Source organism: Cupressus sempervirens, chromosome 5 (assembly GCF_028749045.1).
Source record: "Cupressus sempervirens isolate cs-2001-9-10 chromosome 5, ASM2874904v1, whole genome shotgun sequence".
Lineage (NCBI taxonomy): Eukaryota > Viridiplantae > Streptophyta > Pinopsida > Cupressales > Cupressaceae > Cupressus > Cupressus sempervirens.
This window is the reverse complement of record NC_143122.1, coordinates 1,055,778,638-1,055,806,360: the sequence shown is the minus strand read 5'-3', so window position 1 is coordinate 1,055,806,360 and position 27,723 is coordinate 1,055,778,638. Positions and strand designations below refer to the sequence as shown.

At 34.4% G+C, this 27,723-nt stretch overlaps 1 protein-coding gene across 1 annotated transcript; it reads left to right on the top strand.

The window, feature by feature from the left end:
• On the top strand, positions 1–25,215 carry LOC149559591 (nucleolar protein 56-like). The gene is made up of 10 exons (XM_089833449.1): positions 1–272; positions 450–657; positions 4,928–5,142; positions 5,252–5,409; positions 8,096–8,283; positions 8,403–8,655; positions 8,743–8,891; positions 8,990–9,148; positions 24,499–24,588; positions 24,734–25,215. Exons 1-10 carry the CDS (start codon positions 270–272, stop codon positions 24,949–24,951), a joined length of 1,641 nt encoding a protein of 546 aa, XP_089689575.1. The 5' UTR covers positions 1–269; the 3' UTR covers positions 24,952–25,215.
• Positions 25,216–27,723: the final 2,508 nt, after the last annotated feature.

The following is a 27,723-nucleotide window of genomic DNA, read 5'->3' as shown; positions in this document are numbered from 1 at the left end:
AACCACTGTAAATTTTTTTCCCAACAAACCTAAACATTTTCGTTCAGGGTTTCTAAAACCCTACCCTAACTTTAGGGTTTTTGTCACAGAAAAACAAGTAGGCCTCTACGATAATTGTTTACAGAGGAAAGACATCACTGTAGCTGCTGTCGAAAATTTCTTTAAGTAAATTTCAACTGAAGTATTCAAAACTTAATTTCTGAGCTGCATGGGAAGAAAACATCATTAAATAGCTGTTAATTCGCAAGACCAGACGCTGCAGCCTAAGAATGGTATTTTTCTCATCTCGATTCTATTGTCACAGTTAATTTTTCTGGTTCATTAAGGTTTATCCATATTTATTGGTATATCCGCACTTAGATTTGATTTTCTTCTGGGGCTTTATTATTTTAGTTCAGTTGGATTTTCGTTTGATAAGGGTTTAAAGTTTGAGCATTTTTGTTTTGCAGGCGCAGACGCTTTATTTATTGTTTGAATTTGCATCCGGGTACGGGCTCTTTGAGGCCTATGGAATTGATGAAATTGGGCAGAACACGGATGCTGTTCAGGCTTCTGTTGTCGACTTAAATAGATTTGGGAAAGTTGTGAAATTGGTGGCCATTCAGCCTTTCGGTTCTGCATCAGATGCACTCAACCAGTGCAATGCAGTTTCAGAGGGTTAGTTTGGCATGGTTTTTCGTTGTTTGCCCAATCTCTGAATGCTTTTAGATGCGGATTTTTCCTTCGATATTATGAAGTCTAAGCTTTCTTTTACTCATTTCCATTTCTATCCGGCTTTATACGATGGGAAAGACATAAGCCGTAAAAGCGTCAAACTAGCAAACCTTTCCTCTAAGAACTAAAGACCATTAAAGAAAAAACGCAAGACCTTGCGGTTTTTGGCATTTGTTTCCAAAAAACATAAAAAATGATACAGAATGCATTTTGCTATTTGGGTAAGTGACTTTTCTCATTTTCTATTGCTCAAAACCCAAAATACGCTAGATATTTAGCCAATCGAAGGGTTGACAATTAAGGGCTGTATTGCTCTTGTTCTTCTCCCATGACCATACAAATCGTTTACACTAGCACTCCAAATCGATATCCATGTTTTGTTTTTGAATAGGACTAACTATTTACACTACTAGAAACTACTTGCAAACAGACAGGCTCTAAAGCCATAGTGCACGACCAAAATACATAGAAACAACACTTATTCTTCCTTTTTGTTTATCAATAAAGAAAAACAACAGATTGTATTGTTCAGGAATTAGTGCAAGTTATAGATTTTTAGTGTATTAGTAGGTTAAACGAAGAATACAAGTTAAATAAATCAACACTACAAATCGTAGTAATGTTTTTAGGTTAGTTGCTGGGAAGCTTCCAATATGGTTAAACTTGTGCTGGAAATGATGGCTTTACAAGCAAATACGTGCAATCAACTCAATTGTATTCAGGATGGCCAATTGGTTTTGTGTTACAGCCTTTGGCTCTACTTTATTATTTACTAATTTGATATGGTATTAAAGTAGGTTCCTTTTGAGCTCTCTCTGCAAATTTGCCCTTGCTAATAAGAAGACTTGGGTAGGTAGTGTGGTTAAGGTGCAAAAGTCCTTTCATATGGCAGACTCTTTGCCCTAGCTGACAGCAGAAGAGCAGTGTCACCTGCAATCGTGCTTTTGATTGTGGGACTATAAATTCCTGATGAGGTGGGTGTTTGGGTGGCTAAAAGGGTCACAGAAAATGCTGTTGAATATGAACTTCGTTGGATGAAGGGTGGTTTGTATTTTTGTTGCAGCATTGTGTTCAATTTTGTGGAGTCATTTTCTGCATATTCACACAGTTATCAAAGTTTTTGGTAGTGATAGAAAATAAACATTTTGTGCTAGTGGTTTTTACAATAATTTTTTTGGCAGCCTGAATCTCCAGTTAAGTATGTTTCTGCATTACAAGATTGGCATCAAAGGAAACAGCAGAAATCATTTTCTTGAAAAAGAGAAAAGTATAATGAAGTAAAAAAATAAAATTGGCTAGGATATTAATTTGGGCTGATAAATGAAGACAAATAATTTAGAATGGTAAGTGAGATATTGCGTTAAAGTTCTGTGTGAATATATAATTCTGATGCAAGGATGCATTTTTTGGTCAAAGCTGACATTTGCTACACCCAATTTTGTAAGGGATAATAGGGAGAAATAAACTTAAGCTGTCAAGTTCGATGGAAAAGATTTCCATACTATTACTGGCTGTTTCAGATATTGTTGTTGCATCAATGGACTCAGAGTGAAAAGACAGAAGACAGTCTTGGCACGGCATGGCTTATTGAAACCCTACTTGCGTAATGTGAACCTCAGGAAATCCTCCTATATAATCTGGAAACTTTAAACATACTATGGTATCTAAAGCGAATGGTACAGAACTAACAACAAAAAACATGGGTTAGAAAAATGAAATCCAGAGAAATAATAACTTACATCAGAAAGATTCAGTTTCTGATGAATCAATGGGTTTGTATATACTATAAATAAAGATGTAAAGAAAAATGATCAAAAATCGATATTCTTAAATACAATGCTTAACAGTAATCTTCAAGAAGGATTTTAGTATTTTACTTTTAAGAAAACTAAATTGAATTATAAGAAATATCTTATTGAAATTACGAGGGTAATAAGTATTATGTTTCATGAAAATAAGAAGTGTTAGTTGCACACAATGATCCCCGTGCTTCTTTTAAGAACTACAACACTTCTTACATCTAAACATGTGAGTTTGAAGTTGAAAATGCTTGTAGCATATGTTTCTGATCTGATAAATCAAGGCATTTCCTACTGAATTGTGAATAGAGAGAGGGGGCTCGATTGATTGAAAGCTGCAGGACAAGGCCATGATAATTGGTGAAATAAAATGTACTTTCGGTGATGCAGACCTCTGCTTTCAATTTGTTGAAGAATACTTGTACCAAATTATCTTTGTATGTGTCTGTTGGTTCTTCTACCTGTGTCAGTAATTAAGGGGAGAATGTTAGGACTAAGTGCATATCATAGTATGGGTAGTAGGCTAAACAAATTCTAAAATAAATGTTACTAATGTTTAAACTAGTGTTCATAAATATTTTCTGGTTGGTGGGAAGTTTCTTGTGGTTAGTTGATTGGATTAGTTTTATGGGAGCCAATGGCTTTACAAGTCAATACATGTAATTATCTCAAATCAAACTTATTGGGGGCACATCCTTGAGCCTAGTTGATCCATCCCAGAATGCCTTTGGTATGTTCCTTGGCTGTAATGTTTTAGTTTTGATAATTTGTTTGACTTAGACTCTCATGTGGATTATCAAGTTATTTGCCACATTTTACATGAAGGTTCTATAATGTATAAATGCATGCTTACCCATGTATAAATGTATGCTTTCCAAATATTTTAGATTTTTATTATATTATATAGCTGTCTGCAAAAATGGCTCAAAAATCAGGATTGGTTGTATAAATTATAAAAAGTTCAAAATATATAGGGAAATTTTAAATGTTCACATGAAAATGGGGACATTGTGGAACCTTAACATATAACATCTGCTTTAAATAACTTGCTTTGAGAGCTCACATGAGAGTCAAAGTCAAACTAATTATCAAAACTCAAACATATTTACTATGGGTCAAATAGGCTTGGGGATGTATCGCCATATAACTGTCTTAAACTTGTCGAAGATGAACAATTGAATGCTTCGTTCAAGCCTATGGCTCTTCTTTATTATGTACTAGTTTTAATATTAACACTCTTGATGAATTCAGCTTATTACATAAATTATGCTGATGGCAGTGCCCTTCCCCCCAACAGGTGCGTTTCCAAACCATGCTTTTACACATTGATTAAAAACTAACCTAAAATACTGATATGTATACAAAATTGCAACTTCACATGTAGACAATCAGCAACTATTGAATTTTTGAGTGCAGTTTTGTTTCTCCTCCTTCCCCTTTTTCTTCTGTTCTTCCTTCCATGTTTTTCTTTTTAAAAACAAAATGAGGTAGGGTTGAAGTTGTCAACTTCTTTAGTAGTTCTACCGTCTAATGCATAAGGGTAGTATTTTATAGAGCTCGTCTCCCACGATGAGCATATTAGGTCAAATGCAGAAAAGCAGAGTGAAAAGACATGTTTAGAAGCATGAAATACAGTCATAACTCTTCCACAATTGTTTTTGTGCAGGTTATGAAGGTGGATCCTCTATCTATAAAATTTTTTATACTTAAAATGCCTTTTGTCTGTTACTTCTTTAAGTATACCTCGTAGATGTTGGGCAGGATAAATGGAATTGTTTTGATTTCCTACAATTGCTGTTTAATATTCTCATGAATTGTCAAAAATAGTTGATCTAGCTCTCAACGAGTGGCCAAAGCATCCATTGTTATAACACGCTGTTTGACAAAATGCCAAAACCTAAAACAGAACTACAAACATAAAAATGATTGAAAATTAAAGAGGTATTTTTATTTTCCATTCATTAGGGAATCAAATTATGGTTATTGAAGCATTCTCCTGCATCACCACAGGTGTATTTTTCTTCCTTGGTTTTGCAGATTTTGAAAACTTTAAAGCATGAAACTGTACAGCCAATGACTCTAATGCACTGCGATTGAATATGTAGACATTATATGTAATTTTAGCCTTTGACATTTATGGAATTGTGCATGCAGTTTTTTAAAAATGTGATTTTAAAGGGTATTTGTGGAAATGACTACCACTTCTGGAAAAATAATAGCCAAGGGTACTACTATTTTTCTGTATGTGGATTTATTATAATTTAAATGTAATGGAACATGCATTTTGGTGTGGCAATTTGAGACTTTGTACTCAAGGATGCTTTTCCTAGAGTGATTATGGGATGGAAATTCAACCACTTTAAAACTCTGTGAGTGGTATTGGATGATAATGTCTTTTTATATGTGTTCTGCAGGGATACTGACTGATGAGTTGAGGACCTTTTTAGAGCTCAACTTGCCAAAAGTGAAGGAAGGGAAGAAAGCAAAATTTAGCCTGGGAGTGTCAGAACCCAAGTTAGGCTCCCACATTCTTGAAGTTTTGAGGATTCCTTGTCAAAGTAATGATTTTGTTCTGGAACTCCTTCGAGGAGTCCGTTTTCATCTGCATACATTCATCAAGGACCTGAAGGTTTCTATCAGTGTCAGATACCTCTTGTTATATCAATAAATATATGTTTAACTTGTATTTATGACAATTCTGCAATTGTTTTTTTATAATGATCTTATTCTCTTTTCAGGAGACAGACTTAGAAAAGGCCCAGTTGGGCCTTGGACACAGTTATAGCAGAGCCAAAGTTAAGTTTAACGTCAATAGGGTGGATAACATGATTATTCAGGCTATTAGTCTTCTTGACACATTGGACAAAGATATAAACACATTTTGCATGCGCGTGAGGTATGTTTGAATCACCTTATTATTCTTTTAAATTACTTTTCTATTGGCAGGAAATGTAATTATGATATGTGGCAGTCTTCTTTAGAAATGAGTATTCTAGAAATTGAAAATGGGTACAACAATTAATTTAATTCCAAGAATAAGAATATCATATATATTTCCCACTTAAAGTTTTGGTCATTTGCACCCAGTTTATTAGAAGTGATTCTTAGTTCCTACCTTTTCTCTTATTTGAAACCTTTGTGAGCATCACCTAGATCCAATGTGTGTTAAGTGTTCCATTCATTGTCATGAGAGATGGGTTTGTGTAAACCACTACTCATGAAACATGGGTCAATGAGTTTGACTGAAAAGCTACATAGTTGAATCCTGAATCCTGATAGCAATATCACAATTTGACTTGCTTTGGAAAATATTTCCTATTAATCAATTGATGAGCTTAAGGAGCTCTCCTATGAGTTTGACTTAAAAGCTACATAGTTGAATCCTGATAGCAATATCACAACTTGACTTGCTTGTGTATTTTTAATTCAGTGTTCAATTTTTGATATGTTTAATTTTCAACGATAGATGCCAATTTAATTTGTGTGCTTTAGAATGTTTGATGATGTTTTACAGTATAATAATACAATTTACCAGCTATGAAATATGTCTTTTCAAATAAGTTCTTTGTTTTTAATTTTTATTTATTTATTGGCCTCTTTTCCATTCATTATTTCTGTGGAACTTTACTGTCTGTAAGCCATGTGTTTTACTCAACGTCTTTTTAGTTTGAAGAAACATAGGAATTTTGCCTTTTTTAATGAAAAATTGTATAGCAACAGAAATGCTTATGTGGAACACAGACACATGTTCACCACTGCTATGCTTTAATGAGGAACTCATGTATTCAGGTTTATCTGAATTCATGTTCGTAAGGCAGCCAATGACCTTACCTAATGTTTACGAAGATAAAAGACTGATATTTAATGTTCTGAAGCTAGCTTATTTCAGTTTCTTTGTTGTTTTCAAAAACCAGCTGATTCACTTCTATTGTGTTCCATTTTTACTTTTGCTATGAATCCTTTTGGACCCTTTGTACTGTTTTTAAATTTTTTGATCATTCGGCAGCATAACTTTTAGGTCATGCTGTCTGAGCTGATGATTTCAAGCAATAGCTGCTTGCTGTTTGGGATTGCGTTTGGTCAATTTTTTTTTTTGGTGTTGGGTCTTTTGGGTTTTTCCAGTCAAAAGCATATAAAAATTCTAGTACATAATTCAATTTTTGTGTGGAATAACGTTTTGGCATCTGAAGCTGCATATTTCATTGCTAGATTAGTAGACATTTCCAAATGTAGAAACAAACAAGACATTGGTCCTTTAGAACCTTGTCAATAAGCATGCAAATGTTGCATAGCACAACCTTTTCATCTTATGATTTTGAGTACTTAGTAATTGTGTGTCTGTATGTATAGAATGCTGTATAAGAGGGCTTTTTACGGGAGCCGGATGTTGTAATGCTTAACCCATGCTGCTCATATTTAGATCTTGTTGTCTAGATTGGCATACACCTGCTAGTTATGTACTTTTGAGTTTCTGGTACTGGATTGGTTTCCGTCTCAACTCTTAAGTGGTTTAAGGAACAAAAATGCTCAATGGATCTATAAATTCAGAAGCTAACAGAATTCAGTGATCACAATTTTATGCATACTGTGACACTTGTAATTCAAATGGCAGTCTTAGAGTGAGATAATTATTGATCAAAGTAAAAAGCAAAACATTCTTCAATATGATAATGCCACTCTAGGATTGAATTATTTGTCTTAGCAGCACCCCGAAGAGAGAAATGCCAAATTGTATGGAGAAAAAATACAAATCTGTAGGTGAAAATTGGCCTGGGTTCGTTTGGTTTTGCTGAGCTGAACCTGTGGGCTGCGGGAAGGACCCTGGCCAAACCCTTAGAGGATTGAACCAGGACCAGGACTTAAACTGTACCAGGACCTGGGGGTTGCAGAGAAATGACTTAGAGAGGCCTTTCTTTGTCTCCACCCCTAAAACATACAGAACTGTATCACCCTGCTTTATGTGAATATGACAGGCCTGGGAGTAAGTACTAAAGATTTTAACCTCATTATAATTTCACCAAGAATATCCTCAGTGGCTTAATAAAAGCCTAGGGTCATGTCTATTTCACACAGAAGCAGTTCTATGAGCAAGGTATTCAATGGTTGAGACATAATAGGTTTCTTACGAAGTAAACATTGAGTAAGTAATAGAATGTATGCTATGGTTTGGTATTTCTGCTGTGAAAATCTGATTTGTACATTGTGTTAGCATGTAATTAGACAAATTTATTTCTTCTTGGTTACAGGTTTTCAATGAAGGTTTATTGCAATGCATTGTAAATTTTATTTTTTCTCACTGCATGTTCATTTCTACAAATTTGTGAGCAAAGTTTTTACAGAATTATTTGTTGGCTCAATATTGCTGGTGACTGGAAAGACAAATTATTGTTCGAGACAAAAATGTTGCTAATGTTCAACTGGTTACATGTTGCTTTTGCAGTCACTATATATTTGTGCTTGAATACAGGAATGTAGGTCTGTGGTTGTATTGACAGAAATGCAACTTGTCATTCTATAAATCTGCTGCATATCTATTTCGTGATACACCCATACCTTCATATTAATTGCTTGTTGATGAATAGGGAGTGGTACTCGTGGCATTTTCCAGAATTGGCAAAGATTGTTAATGACAACTACATATACTCAAGAGTTGCGAAATTTGTGAAAGACAAATCTACTTTGTCAGATGATTCCTTAACTGAGTTGGCTGATATAACTGGAGATGAAGACAAAGCTAAAGATATAATAGAGGCTGCAAAGGCTTCCATGGGTACATATTGTCCAATTAGATGTCAACTTTTCGTGATCATTAATATGCAGTATATTGATTTGATTGTTTTAAATTTTTTTTTTTTTGTAAAAGGTAATGATTGGTTTCTATGATGCCAGGGCAAGACATTTCACCCATTGATTTGATAAACATTGAACAGTTTGCACAAAGGGTTATTGAACTTTCCGAGTACCGGAAGCAGCTTCATGCTTACCTTGTATCTAAGATGCAGGATGTAGCTCCAAATCTTGCATCTTTGATCGGTGAAATGGTAGGTGCTAGACTTATATCACATGCAGGAAGTCTCACAAATCTTGCAAAATGTCCAGCATCAACACTTCAGATTCTTGGCGCTGAGAAGGCTCTTTTCAGGTTACTGTACAATTTTTTTTTTGCTGTTAGATTTAATTTCATTGTTATTGGCATATGAGACTGAAGGCAATTCCCTACAAATGTCAGGGCTCTTAAAACTCGTGGAAACACTCCAAAGTATGGCCTTATTTTCCATTCATCTTTTATTGGAAAGGCATCTGCACGAAATAAAGGCCGCATATCTCGCTACCTGGCTAATAAATGTTCCATAGCTTCTCGTATTGATTGTTTCTCTGGTAATTCTACTCTCATCATCATGTTCACCATGCCAATTTATTGATCTGGTTTATTTATGGATACAGACTTAATTAGCTTCATATTGTTTTTTTTTCAGAGACAAATACGAACATTTTTGGTGAAAAACTTCGAGAACAGGTTGAGGAAAGATTAGACTTCTATGATAAGGGGGTTGCCCCAAGGAAGAATATCGATGTAATGAAAGAAGCTATTCAGGATGTGGTGCATGAAAATGGCGACACACCTATAGTTGAATGTAAGTTTTCATGGATATTTTGCGACATTTGTTTTTTGGAAAGACTTGGATGTTATGAAATCAGAGTAAATACATCTTACTGTAGTTTTCATCTGTTTGCTACCAAGATTCTATGTTGCCACAGAAGCTATGCTTTTAGTGTTAACTTTTTGTTAATAGTTTCATAGTAGGAAAAGCTCGTAGAGTATCCAAGGCCAATGATACAAATCAAAAATTCCTGCAAGCTTATTTAACCTTAGGAGCAGCATTGCGAACCGCAACAAGGTTTGCATTCTTCAAAAGAACAAGCTGTAACCTTTTATGTATTCCTATATGCCAAAAGATCGTAGGATGTATTAACATGTAAGCAAAACACATACCAACCAGTTCTGCATAACAGCAGTTATAATACACCTATAACATATCAAAATATCAATAATCATAAACATGAGCTTGATACTAAGATATCGTGAATAAAATCACAGTAAATCATTCTTTTTCTTGTTGGCCAATTCTTTCTGCAGCCTCTATGATAGCAACAACCTTACAAGCTAGGTCATGAATTGTATGGGACATGATTCACCAGAGCAGAAAATAACAGTAATAAAAAGAGCTTGATACTAAAATATCTTGAATAAAGTCTCATTACATCAATCTTTTTCTTCTTGGCCAGCTCAGTCTTTTCTGCAGCCTCTAGGATAGCAACAACTTCACAAGCCAGGTCATGAACTGTATTGCACATGATCCACCAGAGCAGAAAAGTTGTATTAGGAAAGCCATCATAACTCCCAAACTTGGAGATGCCATGAACTTTATAGAAGAGAACCCTGTAGTACTTGGAATTCCATCATTAGCTGTCATAGTGTTTTTTTGAATTTAATCTGCCTTAAGTTTATTAGAATATTTTTAGTACCCTATGTTTTTGCTATATTTAGCTTGTTATTCTAAAACTTGAGTTAATGGTCATTTAAGCTTAAATTTAATTATTGGGTGCACCAACCATAGTTCTTTTCATCTGGGTTTAGATTTAGAGAAACCACTATAAATTTTAATATTTATATATCATAAGAACTTTCCAGGTTTCACTGCCATCGGGAGCTTTTAGGATCCATTTCGCAAACCCAGAAATGTCAGTACACAAAATTCATAAGGCATATTCTCCCCTAAATTCTAGGTTTGCAACTTCACTCTCGACTGATTGCATGCCTCTTACCTAAGTTACTATCAAAGGAAAGCTCTAACCACTTTTATTAATTACTTCATATGTGAAGAACATACGAACCTTGAGGCAAACTTGAAATCTCCTAGCAATAGACATGAAATTATTATGCCACTTATTTATTTATTTAACCATCTTCTCCATCACCTGAGTACACATGTCCCTTCAGTGAGAACATTAAAGCAATTGGGATTACAATGTAAGTATGGTCAGTTAAACAAATTGAAAAGGTACTTTGTATGTTTGGACTACTTCACTTTGCACAGGAAACACACTACGTCATTCACGATATGGTGTTATAACAGAACTTCACTATTTGGCAAGGACAGACCTCTAAGGGGTGGCCCTAAACAGTTATGCCTTTGTGAAGAATTTTGGCTGCATTAAGAAAGAAGGGGGCAAAAGAATTATCCTATCTAGTGGTTCTTTGAAGCTCAAAAAGTGAAGACAACATGTAATATTCCTTGGGGTAAAACAAAGATCCTCCCAGTACAGTGAATATAAACTGGTTAGGTTTCTGCTCTGGTCTGTATGGGATTTTCTTTTGTGAACCAGCAACTAGAAGTATGCCGACCTGCCAGTTATATGCCAGCAGTGGCTTTAAATCCGCAGTCGTTGTAGACGCAGTTGTAGCACCTGGTTACATATTAGATGCTGTGGAATCCAACTTGATTTTGCCCTTGTTAATTTGCCAATCACGGGCCTGCACCAGATGTATTGTAAATGCCAGATTAGTTGATCAGAACAGTAACTTCTGCAAGGAATTGCCAAGAAGAGGGGAGATGTTTTGTCCTTTAATTCACATGATTCATGTCCAATTGTCTATGTGCTTGGACATGGATCACCCCAAGGAACAACCAGCAATAAATCAACTGTTTCAAATGATAAGGGATCTTGTAAATACACTGGAGGGTTATTCTTGTGCTGAGATTTTAAAATTTTAAAATATGATTTAATATTATATACTATATATTTAAATAAAATTTAAATATATAGTACTGTGTAAATGCACCTTATTAATCAAAAGCTAAGTATCCAATCCTGTTTATGGATGGGATTTGGATTTGGGGATTTGACAAAATTGTTTTTGGGGCTGATCCTGATTCTGTGGGAATATATATAGACATTCTCGAATAAATATATGTATGTACATATGTATATTCATAGATTCCACACATGTAACATGTCAATGTTAATTCATCATTAGTTCAAAACCTTAGTTACTGGATTCGTGCCCTAGAGGCCAGATCTGGATTCAGATCTGATCCAGATTTGGATTTGTGCAGATCTGGGCAGGATCCTTGTTTTACGAATCCGGACGAATCCACTGTGTAAAACAAGGATCCTGCTTGGATCTGCATGAATCCAGGCACAAATCCTCAAGGGTCCAGCGCAAATCATCAAGGATCGATGGTTTTAAGTGAGTCTAAGTTATTTAATGACTTAATTTTTTTTTTTTTTGCTTTCTATTCCTAAAATGACCCTTTTACTGCATTATATATACTAAGAACTGAGAAATATACATAATTCTAAAACTTTATATATATATATATATATATATATATATATATATATATATATATATATATATATTCACGAATCCTAATTGGGAAAAAAAAATTTGCGAATCCATAGACCCGAATCAGATTCGTATCCTGAATCGGTAACTAAGTTCAAAACTTCAAAGTTCAAATATATTATATTAATAGGAAGTTAGAAGTGTGATTCTCATAAAATGATAATGTCCATAATTTTTTTTTTTGATGGGTAATAGGCCATAAGGCCAAAAGTTAGAAATAAATTTGATATCGATTTTTGTGAGGTCTCCGAGATTAGGGATGGATAATTATCTTTGATTAAAGTTAACTAATTTAATCATTTGACGCCATCTTTTTAACTTTCATATTTGTAGTTCTACTTTTTTGATATCCTTATTGAAGTACTTTTCAAAAATAAAATAAGCTAAGATCAAGTTGTTAGAAACACGATTAATACATTATCAAATACAAGTCAGCATTTTCTAATCTATTGTACAATTGAAATATGCTTTAGAAAATTATTTTAATTATACATATATATTTGATATTATTTTTCTTTTGATTGTTTTAGAACATCTATATTTAATCTTTATTAGATTATATCCCAAATGAACTTTTACCCCTCTACAATTAGTACTATCTGAGTGCAATTGTTTGGCTAATGGTTAATATATCAATTTTATCTTATTTATATCTCTTCTTTATCTGCTCCTTTATTAGCAAGGTTATTTGCTTCTTTATTAGCTTCTTTATAAATATGTTTGATGATTGTTTCTTTGAAATTATTGACTATATCTAAGGCATACTCGAGTTTAGAATTTAGAATCCAATTAGGGGTTTCCCTTTTCCTTAACGCATTTAAGATAATTTGTGAATCTCCCTCTACAATTATTATTGTTTGAGTGCAATTATCTGTCTGATGGTTAATATATCAATTTTATCTTATTTATATCTCTCCTCGATCCGCTCCTTTATTAGCAAGGTCCTTTGCTTCTTTATTAGCTTCTCTATAAATATGTTTGATGATTGTTTCTTTGAAATTATCGACCATATCCAAGGCATACTTGAGTTTAGAATTTAGGATCCAATTAGGGGTTTCCCTTTTTCTTAACGCATTTAAGATAATTTGTGAATCTCCTTCAATAATTAGTTTCTTAATTCCGATATCTCAACTAAGTCTTAAGCCTTCTATCAGGGCTTCTAATTCTGCTAGATTGTTAGACATTATCCCAAGGGTCTGGCACGTTTAACTAGACATAGCCCCTTATCTGAATAAATTGTGCATTCTAAGCCTGCTGATCTTGAATTCTGAATTACTTCTAGAAGCCCCATCAAAATATAATTTTGACCGTCCTACAGGAGGAGGTTCCCATTTACATTCTTTCCTAGCAATCTTATTTGTTTTAGTATAAATCATTGGAGGATTTATAAGATTAAACCAATTTTTCCGCATTTTTTGCATTTCAGTCTGAAAAGGATCCTTCCTCCTTATATGAATTTTTGAGATTAGTATTGGTTACCTCACTTATGCAATGCCTCTAATTTATTAAAGAAGGATGTTAGATCCGTCTGTGTTACAAAAATTTCTTCTGTTTCTTTCATTCCATATTTCCCATACAGGAATAGATGGGGATATTTTCCAGAGATTGTTATAAACATTAGAACTACCATCTTTCGGCCAACTACTTAAAAAAGTTTAAAAGATTTTCAGGAAATGCAGAATTCTAGTTTAATTTCTTACATAACCAGTTCCAACATTCTTTAGCAAATGAACATTCAAAAAATAAGTGTTGAACAGTTTCAGATTCATTTTCGTAAAGAGGATATCTTGACAGTCCTTCAAAACCCATTTTAGTAAACCTATCTGCTGTTAGAGTTCTCATTTGAAAAGCTGCCTAGAGAAAGATGCCTGCTTTTGGAAGACATACCGGATCCCAACATAAATTTAGAGGAACATCAATTTTATTCCATTGTTTCGATTTTATTGTCTTTTCATACCCTAATTTAACTTTATACTTTCCATCTTTTGATGCTCCACAAATTAGTTTATCATCCGTTTCTTTATGATTTGTTTGTCTTTTATTTAAAAATTGACTAAATATGTGTTTCTCATAATCTGATAGAGGGGTTTCATCTAAAGATTTCCATTGCCATTCTCCATATTGGTTATTATTTTTTTTAATTTTGTAATCACTCACATACTTAACCCCATAGATTTGTCAGTATATGTTTTATGTTTAGTGGTAGATTTGCACTATCTCGAGAAGGGAGCCCATCCCACGGGTCCTCCCAAAACAAAGCTTCTTGTCCTAAAGCAATATCCCAAGTTAGGTTTTTAACTATTAAAGGACGACAACTTAACATAAAGTTTCAAATTCTTGATCCTTTTGGTGGATTTTTTGTTCTAAATAGAGATAAAGGATTATTGCTATTGAAATATTTATGATATAAACTTTTGGCCCATGTACTATTATGTTCTTTGAACATTCTCTAGACAAATTTAGCCTCTAATGCTTCATTTTGCCAACTCCTATTTTTAATTCCTAATCTTCCATACTCTTTAGGTCTACAAATTTTATCCCATTTTATCGAAGCTTGTTTTTTCTTTTCTTCAATTCTTTGCTAGAAGAAATTTTTAAGTTTATAGAGTCTAATTTCCTTTTAACATCTTTGGGTAGTGGTAGACATGACATATGATATATAGGAATAACTGAAAGAATTGCTTTGATCATAGTCATTTTTCCAGTTTTAGTTAACCATATGCCTTCCAACTTCCCATTTTTTAATCTAATTTTTCAATAATCATGTCCCAAGCTTTACCTTCTCTAATATCTTTTTCAAGTTGAATCCCAAGATATTTAGAAGGGAAGGTTCCTTTTCTATATCCCATAATTCTACAGATGTCTCTTTCCACTTCCTCTTTTGTATTAATGAAGAAAATTTCTGACTTATTTTCATTTACTTTTTGTCTTGAAGCCTCTACGTAACTTTTTATCATTTGTTTTAAATTTTGAGCTTCTTCCTTGGTACTCTTTCTTGGTAAAATAGTATCACACACGTTTGAGAGAATCTTGTAAATCGTATTACATAAAGTTATGGGCCTAAAATCTCTTGGATCCGTGTATTCTCACGTATTTGGAATTAAAGCTAAGAAGGTATTGTTAATTTTTGTCAAAAGAGCTCTAGAATTTCTAGTTACATCAATTGCTTTCGAGAGATCATCTCCTAGGATATCCCAACACTATTGAATGAAAAAGGCTTGAAAACCATCTGGTTTCGGAGATTTCTCTGGATTAAGTTGAAAAAGGGTTTCTCTAATTTCTTGTTTAAGGTCTTAATATCTTTTGAAGTTATTAATTTAGGAATTAATCCTAACATCTTATTTTGATTTATTAAATTTGAGGATTCATAATTATTAATTACTAAGAATTTCAGTATAATATTTAACAAAAGTTTCGGCTATCTCATAGGGGTTTTTCTTACCCTACCTACGTGATCCATGATTTTTACTATTCTATTTATATTCCTTCTATTGATGGTACTGTTATGATTTTTTTTTTTTTTTTTTTTGTATTTCTATCTCCTTCTAACAATTAGGTTTCTCTTGATTTTTGTTTCCAAAATATTTCTTGTATAGCCAAAAGTTCTTTTATTTTGATAGATTTATCATTGTCCATTCCTCCCTTTTCTTAATTCCTCTTCTTTCTCTAATTTATGTTTAAAATGTCATAAAAGTGTGTTCTTTATTCCATTTTAAAATTTTTTCTTTTAAATATTTTACTTTTGATATAAAGAAGAACATTATCTTTCGAAATCCTCTTCATTCCACCATTCCCTAATGTTATTGAGAAAATCTGTTTAAAAACCACATTTTGTCACATTTAAAAGGATTTCTTAATGGTTTATGTGGTTCTCTTATTTCTAGCATAACAGGGTAATGATCAGGTCTTGTATTAGGAAGAATGGCTATACCAAAAGGGTGATTCAAAGAAATTAAGTTTCCTTTGAATATAGATCTATCCAATATTTCTGCTATATTACAAAAACCCTCTCGTCTATTGTCGAGGTTCCACCTACTTTTTCTCCAAATTCTAGGATAGCATTAAAATGTCCCCCAATAAAAATATGTTCTGAAGGATTTGTTTCCAGGTAATTACTGATTTCATTCCATAATTCTTTCTTTATCGATGTTGGAGTTGTTTCATATACATTTATTAGAATAAATTGAGTTTCACTTTTAAAGCTTTTAACTTTCCCCCCATCCAATTACTTTTTGAAATGAGTGGATTAAATTCTATCCTCCTTGGATCCCATTTAATACCTATCTCCTAGAGGCCCCAGCTGATTCAACCAATTATGTTTTCCAAAACCCCTATTTTCTTCCGAGTTTCTCTCCTTTATTAAGTTTCATTTCTTGAAATAAAATTATATCAGATTCAAATAATGACAAGTTACGCTTTAGTAAACCCTTTTTATTAGGGGCATTAAGACCCCTTATGTTCCAAGTCTATAATTGTCAGTATATGATTATATCATATTTATACTTTGCAAAAGTCTCAAAATGTCACTGAATGCTGAGAATTTAAATCACAAGCCATATTTCAATGTTTCATATTTAAAAATTAAAACAGTAGACTTAATACCCATTTCCATATTCTCCTTCATCATTTTCAATCGAATCAAGGTGAATGTTTGATTCCTCTTCAATTTCATTTGAACCAACAGCTGCAGCACTTGCCATGTCATGTGAAACAGTTGCCTCTTGGTCATATACAGAGACACGGGCAAGTTGTGCCACTGTGGCCTCTAAACCAGAACACTCAGGGACTAGATCCTGATTCTTTCATTGTAAAAATATATAAAAAAAGGTAAAGTGGGCCCTTTTCTTTTACAAGAGGTTCAGATTCCCTTAGATCTCTCCTGGATTCCACAGAGGATCCAGATTCCATTCTGGAATCCTGACCGGATAGTGATCTGGATCCAGATTGCTTCGGAATAAGTATAAAGCACTTTCCAAAGTGATCCAGATCAAAAGTAATGTTGGACTCTCATTCAGATTATGATAGCCTTAACTGCTTTCTAATAGCTTTTTTTGAAAGCAATTAAGGCTATATAAATATTTTGATTAGTTCCTTCAGCCAATTGGTCCCTTTCAGCTTTTTAATACAGTCTCTTACTCTAATATATACCACTGCATTTCACAAAATTAGTTTGAGAGGTCATATTAAGAGAGAATTTCTCAAGTTCAATAGCAATCATCTTTAGCTGTTTTTGGGATCATCAATCCAGACTTGGGTTAAGGTTCAAACCAGATTCCAGAGGGTGTTGCAAAATACTGTGTAGTTCATTGGGGCTTATCTAGAACGAACCTGCCTAAATGCATGTGGACCTGAAGGAAACATAGATGAGATGCCCAAGATTGGGTTTTTGATCTTTCTTGCATTTTTTTTGGTTTGACATTGATTGGTCAGTCTCCTCAACACTCTAAAAGTGACTTTTAAAACACAAGATCAATTTTGTTCATGTCTTTTGCAAACAACAAATATCATTCCAAGAGTTGGGCATTCATTTTTGGTTGTTGGATCAATAAAGGGAGTTGAAGGGTTGATCTTTGAAGCTTCTACAACAATCACATTGCCGTTCCTATGCATTTACACATGTTCATTGGCTTTGAAGAAAGATCATAGAAGAATTTATAGCAAGTAGATAATTATTTTTAATTTTTTTCCCCTCTATTTTGTTGTATTAACATGAAATAAATTTCTCTTTGCTTATGCGTGTTTTTTTCTTTTTTTAATGAATGTAACAATGTTTAACAGCTAAAAGAGGTAAGTTACTAAGTTCACATATTTATCTGTTGTCTTTGAATTTTTATTCTTGTTATGAATGTGCTTACAATTTTTTTACTGTAATGCAATGGCTACTACTTCCACAACTCAATCTAAATTAAAAGCAGATCCAAAGTCCCCTCTATTTAAATATAGGTAAACCACTAGGTCACCAAAAACAAAAATATAGGTTATATACATATGTATGTATGTACATAGATTTGTATGCATGACTGTAGGTTTCTATGTAGGCATGGATACATGTTGTAAGTTGCTGAATTGTGAGGTTTTTGGGTGATCCTTGGCTTTAAACGCAGCAGAAATGGATTCTAAAATGACTGTCCTGTAGGTTTGTCTGGGTTTTGTGTTTCTAGATGCCAAAATGTTTAGCGATTCTAATCTGATCTTTCTTAAGATTTAAACTGCTGATCAGCAAACTCTGAACTTATCTATCATGAGATTCTAGTTTGACTTATTTGATATTGAAACCTGAATTTAAATTAAACCACGTTTCAAAATTTGAAATTTATAATGGTTTTGATATATGACATTTGAAACTTAATTCATTCTTTAATCTATTTATGTATGTATGGATGCATGCATGTATGTATTTATACCAAAATGTAGACAAACCCATAAAGAAATTCTCCTGCACCAGTGTTTTTACTCACACACCCCTTCCCGTTCCTATTCGCAATATGGCAACTTGGGTTAACAATAAATTATAAAATCAATATATAATAAAGAATTGATAAAATTAATATATAATGTTTGAATATAATAATCAAATTATAAAATAAATAATATTTATTTTGCCTGCAGATAAAGGATATATAATTTGTAGATAAATGGTGCAGGAGCACCTAGTCCAAGTTTTCATTTTTAGTTTCATGGTTGGTTTAGTTTTGGCATGTACTAACTCTAGCCAAGTCAGGATTGTGAGGGAGTTTGGACCTTTGTAGAGGTCACCTTTTTGGTCTGTCAGTTGTGTCATGGGGCATAGGTCTAGGACCTTGAGAAGTTGAAGGTGTGACTCTAGCCAAGTCAGGAGTGTGAGGGAGTTTGGACCTTCGTAGAGGTCACCTTTTTGGTGTGTCATTTGTGTTATGGGGCATAGATCTAGACCTTGAGAAGTTGAAGGAGGTGTGCTTTTAACTCACCTTGTCATCTATGCTGTGAATTCACTCTCTTGTATGGGTGAGGGCTCCTATCATGTCACTTGGGAAGTAGGAAGTGAATAGATGTTAAAAATATGTCAAGTTGGTCAAAATTTGGGAAAAGTTGTCAAGCAGGCAAAAATGGCCAAAACCATGCATATTGATGTCTTAGGGGCAAAATCATGTTGAGACATCATTTTTGGTTCAATCTGGACAAGTCAAGAGATTCCCAAGTGAAGGAGAGCAAAGTTGCTCAAGGATGCCAAAAGTTGTCAAGATTCTGCAACTTTTTTGACAACTTTTAGGCAGAAAAGTTGCAAAGCGCAAGGAAGAACTTGATGGTTATGCCAACCACCTGCAACCTCTTTGGGAACCTATAAAATCATCAATCCAACACATTCCAAGGGTTGGGAATTGTATTAAGCAAGTTTGAGCAAGTGAATGCACATTTTTCCAGTTGAAACTAAGATAGTTTGTAGCATTTGAATTACGTGTACAGACAAATGGATTGAACAGTCCAATCTGGTGTTGGATTTGTGTTGCTTAAGTAACAATCTATTCAAGTTGCTAGGTTGTAAGTGTTCATCTAATTAGGTTTTGAAAATTCTTTTCTAAATAGGCAGTGTGCTATTTCAGTTTTAGCTATTTGAGCAATAATGACTCTCTCATGAATTCCTGCCCTGAGTTTTTCATGGTTTCAAAGGACATGGGAGCAGAGCCTCTGTACATATTGTATATAAGATTTGGGTCCCTGGAAAGCATGGTAAGCAATTTTAAGGTGATGCCCTAGGCAAGTCTGCTGGACTTGGTTAGACAAATCACAGATTTGAAGGAGAAGTTTTGGGGTTTGAAAGTGTTTGATACTTCAAACCAAGTGATGCAAAATGAGGAGAGTTGAGTAAGGTCAACTTCTACCAAGGGAAAAGATTCTATGATAAGTTTTGAAGGGGGGAAAGAACATACCCTAACCAGACCAGTCAGCACTAGAATGAAACCCTTAAAGATAGGCTAAAAAGTTGCTTTCTGGTGTACGGACTCCTTAGAGATCTGAGACCCACAAAATCTTTTAGATTTTCCAAAAGGGTATTCGAATATAAAGTTTGTTTGCCACCTCCTTTGGAGAAATTTAGAACTAAAACCCAAAAACCCTAGTTGGAGGGCTAATCCTAGTAGCCCTGTTTGTGGCAGTTTTGGCTTAGGAGCAAAGAACTTGGTGTTACCTTGTAAAATTGTTGTCCAGAAGCCCAAGGGAAGTCCAACAGTACATGTGATAGCCCTCACTCTACATGGATGGGGAATTTGGTCAGGATGCCACAAGGACAAGGTCAGCAAGTGAATTGTGAAAAGGTAATTGTTTAAAGAATGAACCATAACTAGTGGTGTAACTAGGTGGAGAGTGGATAGAGGATAGAATGGAGGTCTTCTAGGGATTAGGGCATCAAAGGTACCGTAATAGGCTAGTATCAAGCCTGAGTAAATCCTTGGAAAGGTAAGGATTTGGAATCAGCTAAACCTAGTGTTACATCAATAAATTATATAAACTTGCTTGGAGATGTTCTCAACTTTACGGAAGGCACAAAGTTCAGAGAGTCAAATTAGGAAAACTGACCTGCCAGTTCGCACTCCCATGCATCGTTGTCCTTCCATTGTAGATAACTCTCTATCCTCTTTTTGCATATTTGACTTAGAGAACCAAATGCTTTTTGCATATTTGACTTAGATAACTAAATGCCTTTACTACCATTTAATGAATCATATAAATTGAAATCTTAATATTGCACCAGAAAAACATTTCATCACCTTTAGTGGTATATCTCAAATCCCTCATCAATGTCCCTCTATTTTCAATCATCCAAAAGTCAAAGTGACAAACTACAACACATCCACAACCAAAGCTCAATAAGTCATCCTTGTATCCAGTGTAACACAATCTTTGAGTAGGGGTATTCCTTTTTCAACGATAAGTCATCTATCTTAATATGCAACAGAATGACATATTTCATTTTATCAAAAAGCAACAAAAGCATCTTAATGATCAGAAGCAACAAAAGTATAATCAGGCCAAAGAATCTTCAAAGCATTCTCTATTGAAAATTGCACAGAATTGATCTCTAATAGAAACAAATTTAATTTTATCAATAAGCAACAAAATTATCTTAATGATCAGAAGCAACAAAAGTACAATCAGGCCAACAAATCTTCAAAGCATTCTCTATTGAAAATTGCACAGTTTTGATCTCTATTGGAAACAAAATGAAAATATTAGTGTCTTTGTTTCACCTGCAGATCAATCTAACTGTATTTTTCCTTTCAGAAGCTTCCATAAGTTATTAAAATTGCTGTAATATGATCCCTTTTTTATTTCCCTGATTTAGACAAGTAAGGGCCATAGATTCATCTTGAGCATTTTTTTCAAAGGCCATAGGTTTAGGACATTCATCATCCTGAGGTTGGTAGTAGGCCTGGGCCTCTTAGCAGTAGATATTTTAGGACCCTTAACAACCACACTGTTTGAGCTTTGTACTATGCCAGTCAAAGAAGGTTCAGGACAAGCCTATTTTGAAGGATTCATCAACCTGCCTCTCATCAACATAATTATTTTGCATTAGGATGCCTTTAGGACTAGGGTTTGACATTTACCGGATAGCATCTCTGATTACTGTATAGTCAACATGTTCAGCATTAGCCCATTCAGTAAACTTATTTTCACTGGTTTAATTTCAGTTAGAGAAATTGTCTTCACAACCAATGTTCTTATCAATGTTACCATTAAATAATAATTTATTCCATGTCCAAAATTAGGATAATCTATTTTCACATGTTCGTCCTTTTTACAAAAATAAGGAACCAGACCCCACCTAAATCATTGATTTGTGCAGGACACCTTTATGCCATGCAGTAAAAAAAGAGTACAATTTGGAAATTCTTTTGCCAATTTAAAAGAAATTAAGATTCCTTTATCCATACGAGGTAAAGAGAACTGGGATATTTTTTAACCTTCCTCGGGAAGAACACTAATTACTTAACATTTTCAACATTAGCCCATTCAGCAAACTTATTTTTACTGGCACAATATGAGTTAGAGAAATATACTTGTCTTCACAACCAGTATCCTTGCCAATGCTACCTTTAAATCATAATTCATTCTGTTTTCAAAACTACGATAATATATTCTCACATGTCCATTCTTTTCACAAAAATAAGGAACCTGGCCACCTAATCATTGATTTGTGCCAGACACCTTTATACTATGCAGTGGAAAAAGAATTCAATTTGGATATTCTTTAGCCAATTTAAAAGAAATTAAGGTTCCTGCATTAATTCAAGGGAAAGAGAACTTGGTATTTTTTAAACCTTCCTTGGGGACTTCAGAAATTGAGGCTGGAAAAACCATGCATGAGGGAGCAAAATACAAACTTCTATCCATCTAGGGGATGATTCAAAAGCAATCATCTTGTCGAACAATCATATCCCATTGGGAATCCTTAAAAATGGATTTGTTGGACATTCCAGGACTTTTTTTGCATTCCATTAACTCTTGAAACAGCGAAAATAACCCTTCTTGGATCATCCTGTACATACTAATATAGAGTACAGCTTTTTACTCAACAACATAATCCAGCCACCAAATATAATACTGCAACAAAGGACCCAATGCTTGTACCAAGAGACCAGTGAACACCCAGGTCCAGAGAAATGAATCACCGGGAGCTAAATTGTTATTAGAATATTTTAACATTTTTAGTATACGCAAAATATTATTATAATATTTTAAATATTTTTAGATCTTGCCACATTTAGCTATTACCTCCCTCCTCTTCTCCCTTCTCAGGTAAATGACCAAGAGACCAGTGAACACCCAGGTCCAAAGAAATAAATCACTGGGAGGTGCATTATTATTAGAATATTTTAACATTTTTATTATCTGCAAAATATTATTAGAATATTTTTAATATATTTAGTATCTTGCTATATTTAGCTAGTTCTTGTAGAACCTTAGTCAATGGTTATTTAGGCTTTCTTTTTAGTTTTACCTTCTTGCTTCTCAAGTCTATTTATAGAATAGCATCCCTAAACTCCATTCAAGAGTTTGATAAGAAAACTACTATCCCGTTTTTAACAATTTCATTGTATCAGAGTTGGCCGATTCTTTAATTAAAATTTTGCGGTCTCTTCTGATCTGGAATTTGTTTTCCAGAAATTAGTTTTACTCCCTACGAGAAATCTGAACTTTCTATTTTATTTTCAGCAGTCTTACAAAACTTGAGTTAGGGTTTTACTGCTAATTTGTGAGTCGTCTTTATGCATGTCTGTCAGAAAAAAAAGAAATGGAAAAAAATGCCATAGCTATTAGTGTTTTTACCACAGTTTTCTCTCTGAATAATGCAGATTCTATTCCTGTGAACACCTGTTGGTTAGCAGAGATTTTTTTTTGAAAATTTAGGCAGTTAGGAGGTTTTCCACCCGTGGTCTTTGTTTTTTGTACCTAGCGGGTCTTGTTTTGCCTGATACTGGCACCAGCATCCAGCTCAGCATAAAAAGAACAAAGTTTTTTGGTTGTTCCCAGTGCCCGATAAGTTTTGTAGATCTACAATCCACTGACTCTTTTTTCTGGTTTTGTTCCCTCGGACGTAATCTGGCAATTGTTTTGTGGCCCGCATTTGTGTTGAACAGCTTCCAGCGGTGAGTTTTTTTTCAGACAAGGACAAAATGCTATATTTAGTGTTTGTAAACTCTATTTAAGAGTTCAATGATAATACAGTTGTCATCCAATTTTTTAATGCGAACAATCCTAGAACCATCAACACCAAGTGCAATTGACTGAGGAAGCACATTAATGCAGGATGATTTTATTCTCCCCTAGCACCAGTTTTTTCCTCCTCAAGGCAATCCTATATACCTTACTAAATCTTGAATTTGAAATTATTCAAATTAAAAAACATGTACTGTTCAAGAGTTGAAGTAAACACCATATGTTCTATCTAAAAACTCTCACAAACTCTTTAAAACTGAACACCAAGTGCATGATATTTTCAGATTTAAAAACTCTTACATTCAGCAGTCTTCATTTTACTAGAACTATAGAACCATGGCATTTCTTTGCCTTGTGATCTTTTTGATATTTTGTTATTGAAATTAATAGTAATGTTTTATGGGCGGGACATGGACATTTGGATGCTGGCTAACATACAATATCCAGGAAGGAGTGTTTTACTGTTGCTTAATTTTTTTTCTTTTTTGTCATTTTCTGTGTAAGCTTTTTATGGACTTAAACGACAACCACTGTTCATTTGAAGTTAAGACTTGAATTTTATATATATGTCTGTAGTTATTTTATGAATTAGCTACAGTTTTCGACATTGCAGTAATCAAGTTGCGTATAATGCAAACTATTAACTTTAGGATAACAACTGAAACAGTGGGATGTCTCACTGTTGATAAGATTCGTCAAAGGTCAAAACCAATATGTGTCTGAAAGGCCAGTTCAACAGTTGCTATCATAATTTGTCTCTTCCCTTCTACATTTCATACGTTCTCAAGCTAATTCATAAGATGAACTAAGACATAAGTTTTCCCGCAGGCTGTGACAATAGGTATTTAACCTATTTTGTTTGTTTGTGTATTGCAGCTGAGAAGAAAAAGAAGAAAAAGAAGCATCACATAGATCAAATGGAGGTTGATGGTCATGAAGAGATAGGGGCTGGTGAAGAAGAGGAAGGTACTAAAGAACATGAATATTATGGATTTGAACTGCTGGCAACTCATTTCAGCATTAAGAAAACTATTTAATTTTTTTTTTCTATAATGAAGTTACTGTTAATGGTCTCCTGTTAACAATGTGCCTCAAATGAATGTGCTTGTAGGTGAAAAGAAGAAAAAGAAGAAGAAAAAAGATGATGCAGGAGTTGACATCACAAATGAAGAGTTGGGAAAATCTGAAAAGAAGAAAAAGAAAAAAGCTGGCAGTGACATGGATATCGATTTGGGAAAAGAGAATGCAACAAATGGGGCTCTTGTTCCCGAAGGGGGAAAGCAGAAGAAGAAGAAGAAGAAGCAGAAAGTAGATCATGACTCAGACTAGCGTTGTAATTCAAACATGTATTTATTTGTAGAACAATGTTAATGATTGAGTTATGTTGACTTCAAATCATAGCAACAATTACCAGCCCTTTGTTAAGATCATTGGCATGTCTCAATTTTTGAGCATTTTCGAGTCGCTCATGAATGCCAATGTTAGTTGATGTTGGTGTGAGGTTTTGCTGGATTTTGAATTAACTAGCAATGCTGTAATTTACTTGGCAGCATTTCTTAATCACCAATTTATCATTTTAAGTGATTTTGCTAATTTTCCTCATTGTTGAACACATCCAGGTCTAATTGTTGCTATATATATTTTTATCAATTGTTCTTGCATTTGGACAGCCAATTTGATGCTAAGCCACGATGCCAGAGTTTCTTGTTTTAAATGGTGCATTTTCATGCTTAACCAAACTTTTATGTTTAAAGGAAAATCAGCTCTATTAAGCAAATTGGCTACAGCATCTATTGAAAGCAGCTGATTGTAGATCCAGTCTATTTTATTTTCAACACTAATATTTTAGATTATTCTTTTGACAATGTAATGTGCGCCTCTGCTTCAATATTTTTACTTGGCAAAATTTTTGAGCTTGAAAGTTCGTGTTCATTGTGCATAGGGATGGGGGAATCCGAATTTTTGTCACCGTTAAATACCTGCTAGGCCTTTAGACGAGTTCATTATCAGTTACTGAGTGATTGAGGTGCACAATACTAACGTGGCAAAGCATGCTATAAGACTATGCTCTTATTGCTCCTGGGCAAGAAGTTTAGTAGACATCATTTGTAGACATGTAAGTGATGCATAAGCCTTATCTTGTTCTGATCCTTTTGGCTCATGCTAGCGTATGAAGGACCCTGTCAAGATTTAGATTTCTAATAACTGGATGGAAAGTCACAGACTCATGATTGTAATAGTTCCCTGTAGTAGTGCCAATGCCTTCGTGTCAATGCTTAGAGAAAAGCCGTCTTTTAGTTGCAAATAAGTGTTGAACTTGGAAGTCTACTGTGTGCAGGTATAATTTTAACAACAATTTCTATAAAGTTACACCCGATTCTGATGTGCTTAGTCATTCTGAATTGGGATTGTTTGTAGTACCTGGGCTATTTTCTTGCTAGCCTGTGAGGTCAATGAGTGACAGATGAGTGAGTACAGCCTTGGATGCTTGGTAATATTACTCTCTCGAAGTCTATTATTTGGTGAAATTAAACGGATTTAACCATTGGTGTTTTTGTTATGACATCACATAATGTGGCATGAAGTTTTGACGTGTTAGCTAAAGTAAACAGTTAATTTCATGTGGAATAGTCTGCAGGATGTTGGTGAAGTACATTGTGAGGCTTGTGAGTTGTGTGAGGCCATCGTGACTGGCTGAGGTTGAAATGTAGTATTTTACAAAGGTCAGTTTAGTTTGTCTGTTTTTTTTGTCATTCTATCACCAGAGTTGCAAGTAATGAGCCATCTAATGATATGTAGGCTCACTACTTTTCGTTGAAGGGTCAAGGTTTTTTTGTTGGTAATTTGAGAACGTAAGTGTCAATATGTCAAGTAAATTGAAAGAATATGAGCCATATATTATGAAACAATAGAAAATAAATAATTGGCATGTTAATGGTGGATTAAAATGGACTTCTATGGTGAACCAAAGGTTCCTTCAAGACTAGGTTTTGAGGCTAGAGATTGGAAATTGAACATCTTTGGCGATTTTATCTAAATTTCTTAGGGATGGGAGGTTTTGTGGCAAGAGATTGGAAAGGGAATATCTTGGTGATTGTAGCTGAATATCTTGGGATGGAATGAATAGATAACGAGATTGATTATAAAGAGAGATAAACAAATCTAATCAACTGGTATTCTATGAACATGATAAGTGAGTGTAAGCGAACAGGGCCACGTTGTTGATGTTTGGAGGTGTGGAGTGAATCAAAGAGGAGAGTGAAAGAGTACGAGAGCAAAGGCAAGCTATTTATGGTTGTGTAAGGACGCTTTTAGCTGTTACACAACTTTGTGAGAAGGGACACGTACCAAAAGTAACGTTTAAGGTTTTGTATATGTTAGGCGTGCCATGTGCCACATTCACGTCTATCCATGTGGGCTTCAAAATTGGCTATAATGGATCATGAACATAGTGCTTTAGAGGGTCATGACGTCAACACGTGCTCGTTTGATCATGGTTCTCCAATGTTTGCTTATGGGTCAGAATGTAACTGCCTTGACTATGAGGGTGCCAATCTCTACAAGGGATTGGGTATGCTAAACTAGTTGGATGATGACGCAGCAATAGGTAGATGCATTAAATGTGCTAGGGAGAGAATGGACTAGATAGAGAATGTACTAGATGGAAGAACTTGTGTTGGGGAGGCAAGTAGCAATTCAAGTTGCCTCTAGCTAGTGTCATCTTGAAAAAAAAAAGTTTGTAAAAAAATATCAAAACAAACTACATCGACAAGAAGAATGCGTAAGAAGCATTAGTCTGTTTAGAATAGCAAAAATTAGTGTGAGGGGATAATATGGCCCTTTGTTTTGCACCCAACGGGTGGGAAAAAGCACGAAAGAAAAAAGAAGCCAGACAAGGTTGCAAGATAATGTCACATTTTTGGGTCTATTGTAGGCTATACACAGGCCTCATGGGCCATAAGGAAGTCACTTTCACTATTCACTATGAGGATTTTTGCGGAGATTGTTGAGTATCTTGAGCGAAAATGCCTCATAGATGTGACTTTTGAGCAATAAAGATTGAAAGTTGAGGCCCCCGATAGAGTAGGGTTAGCCCCCAAA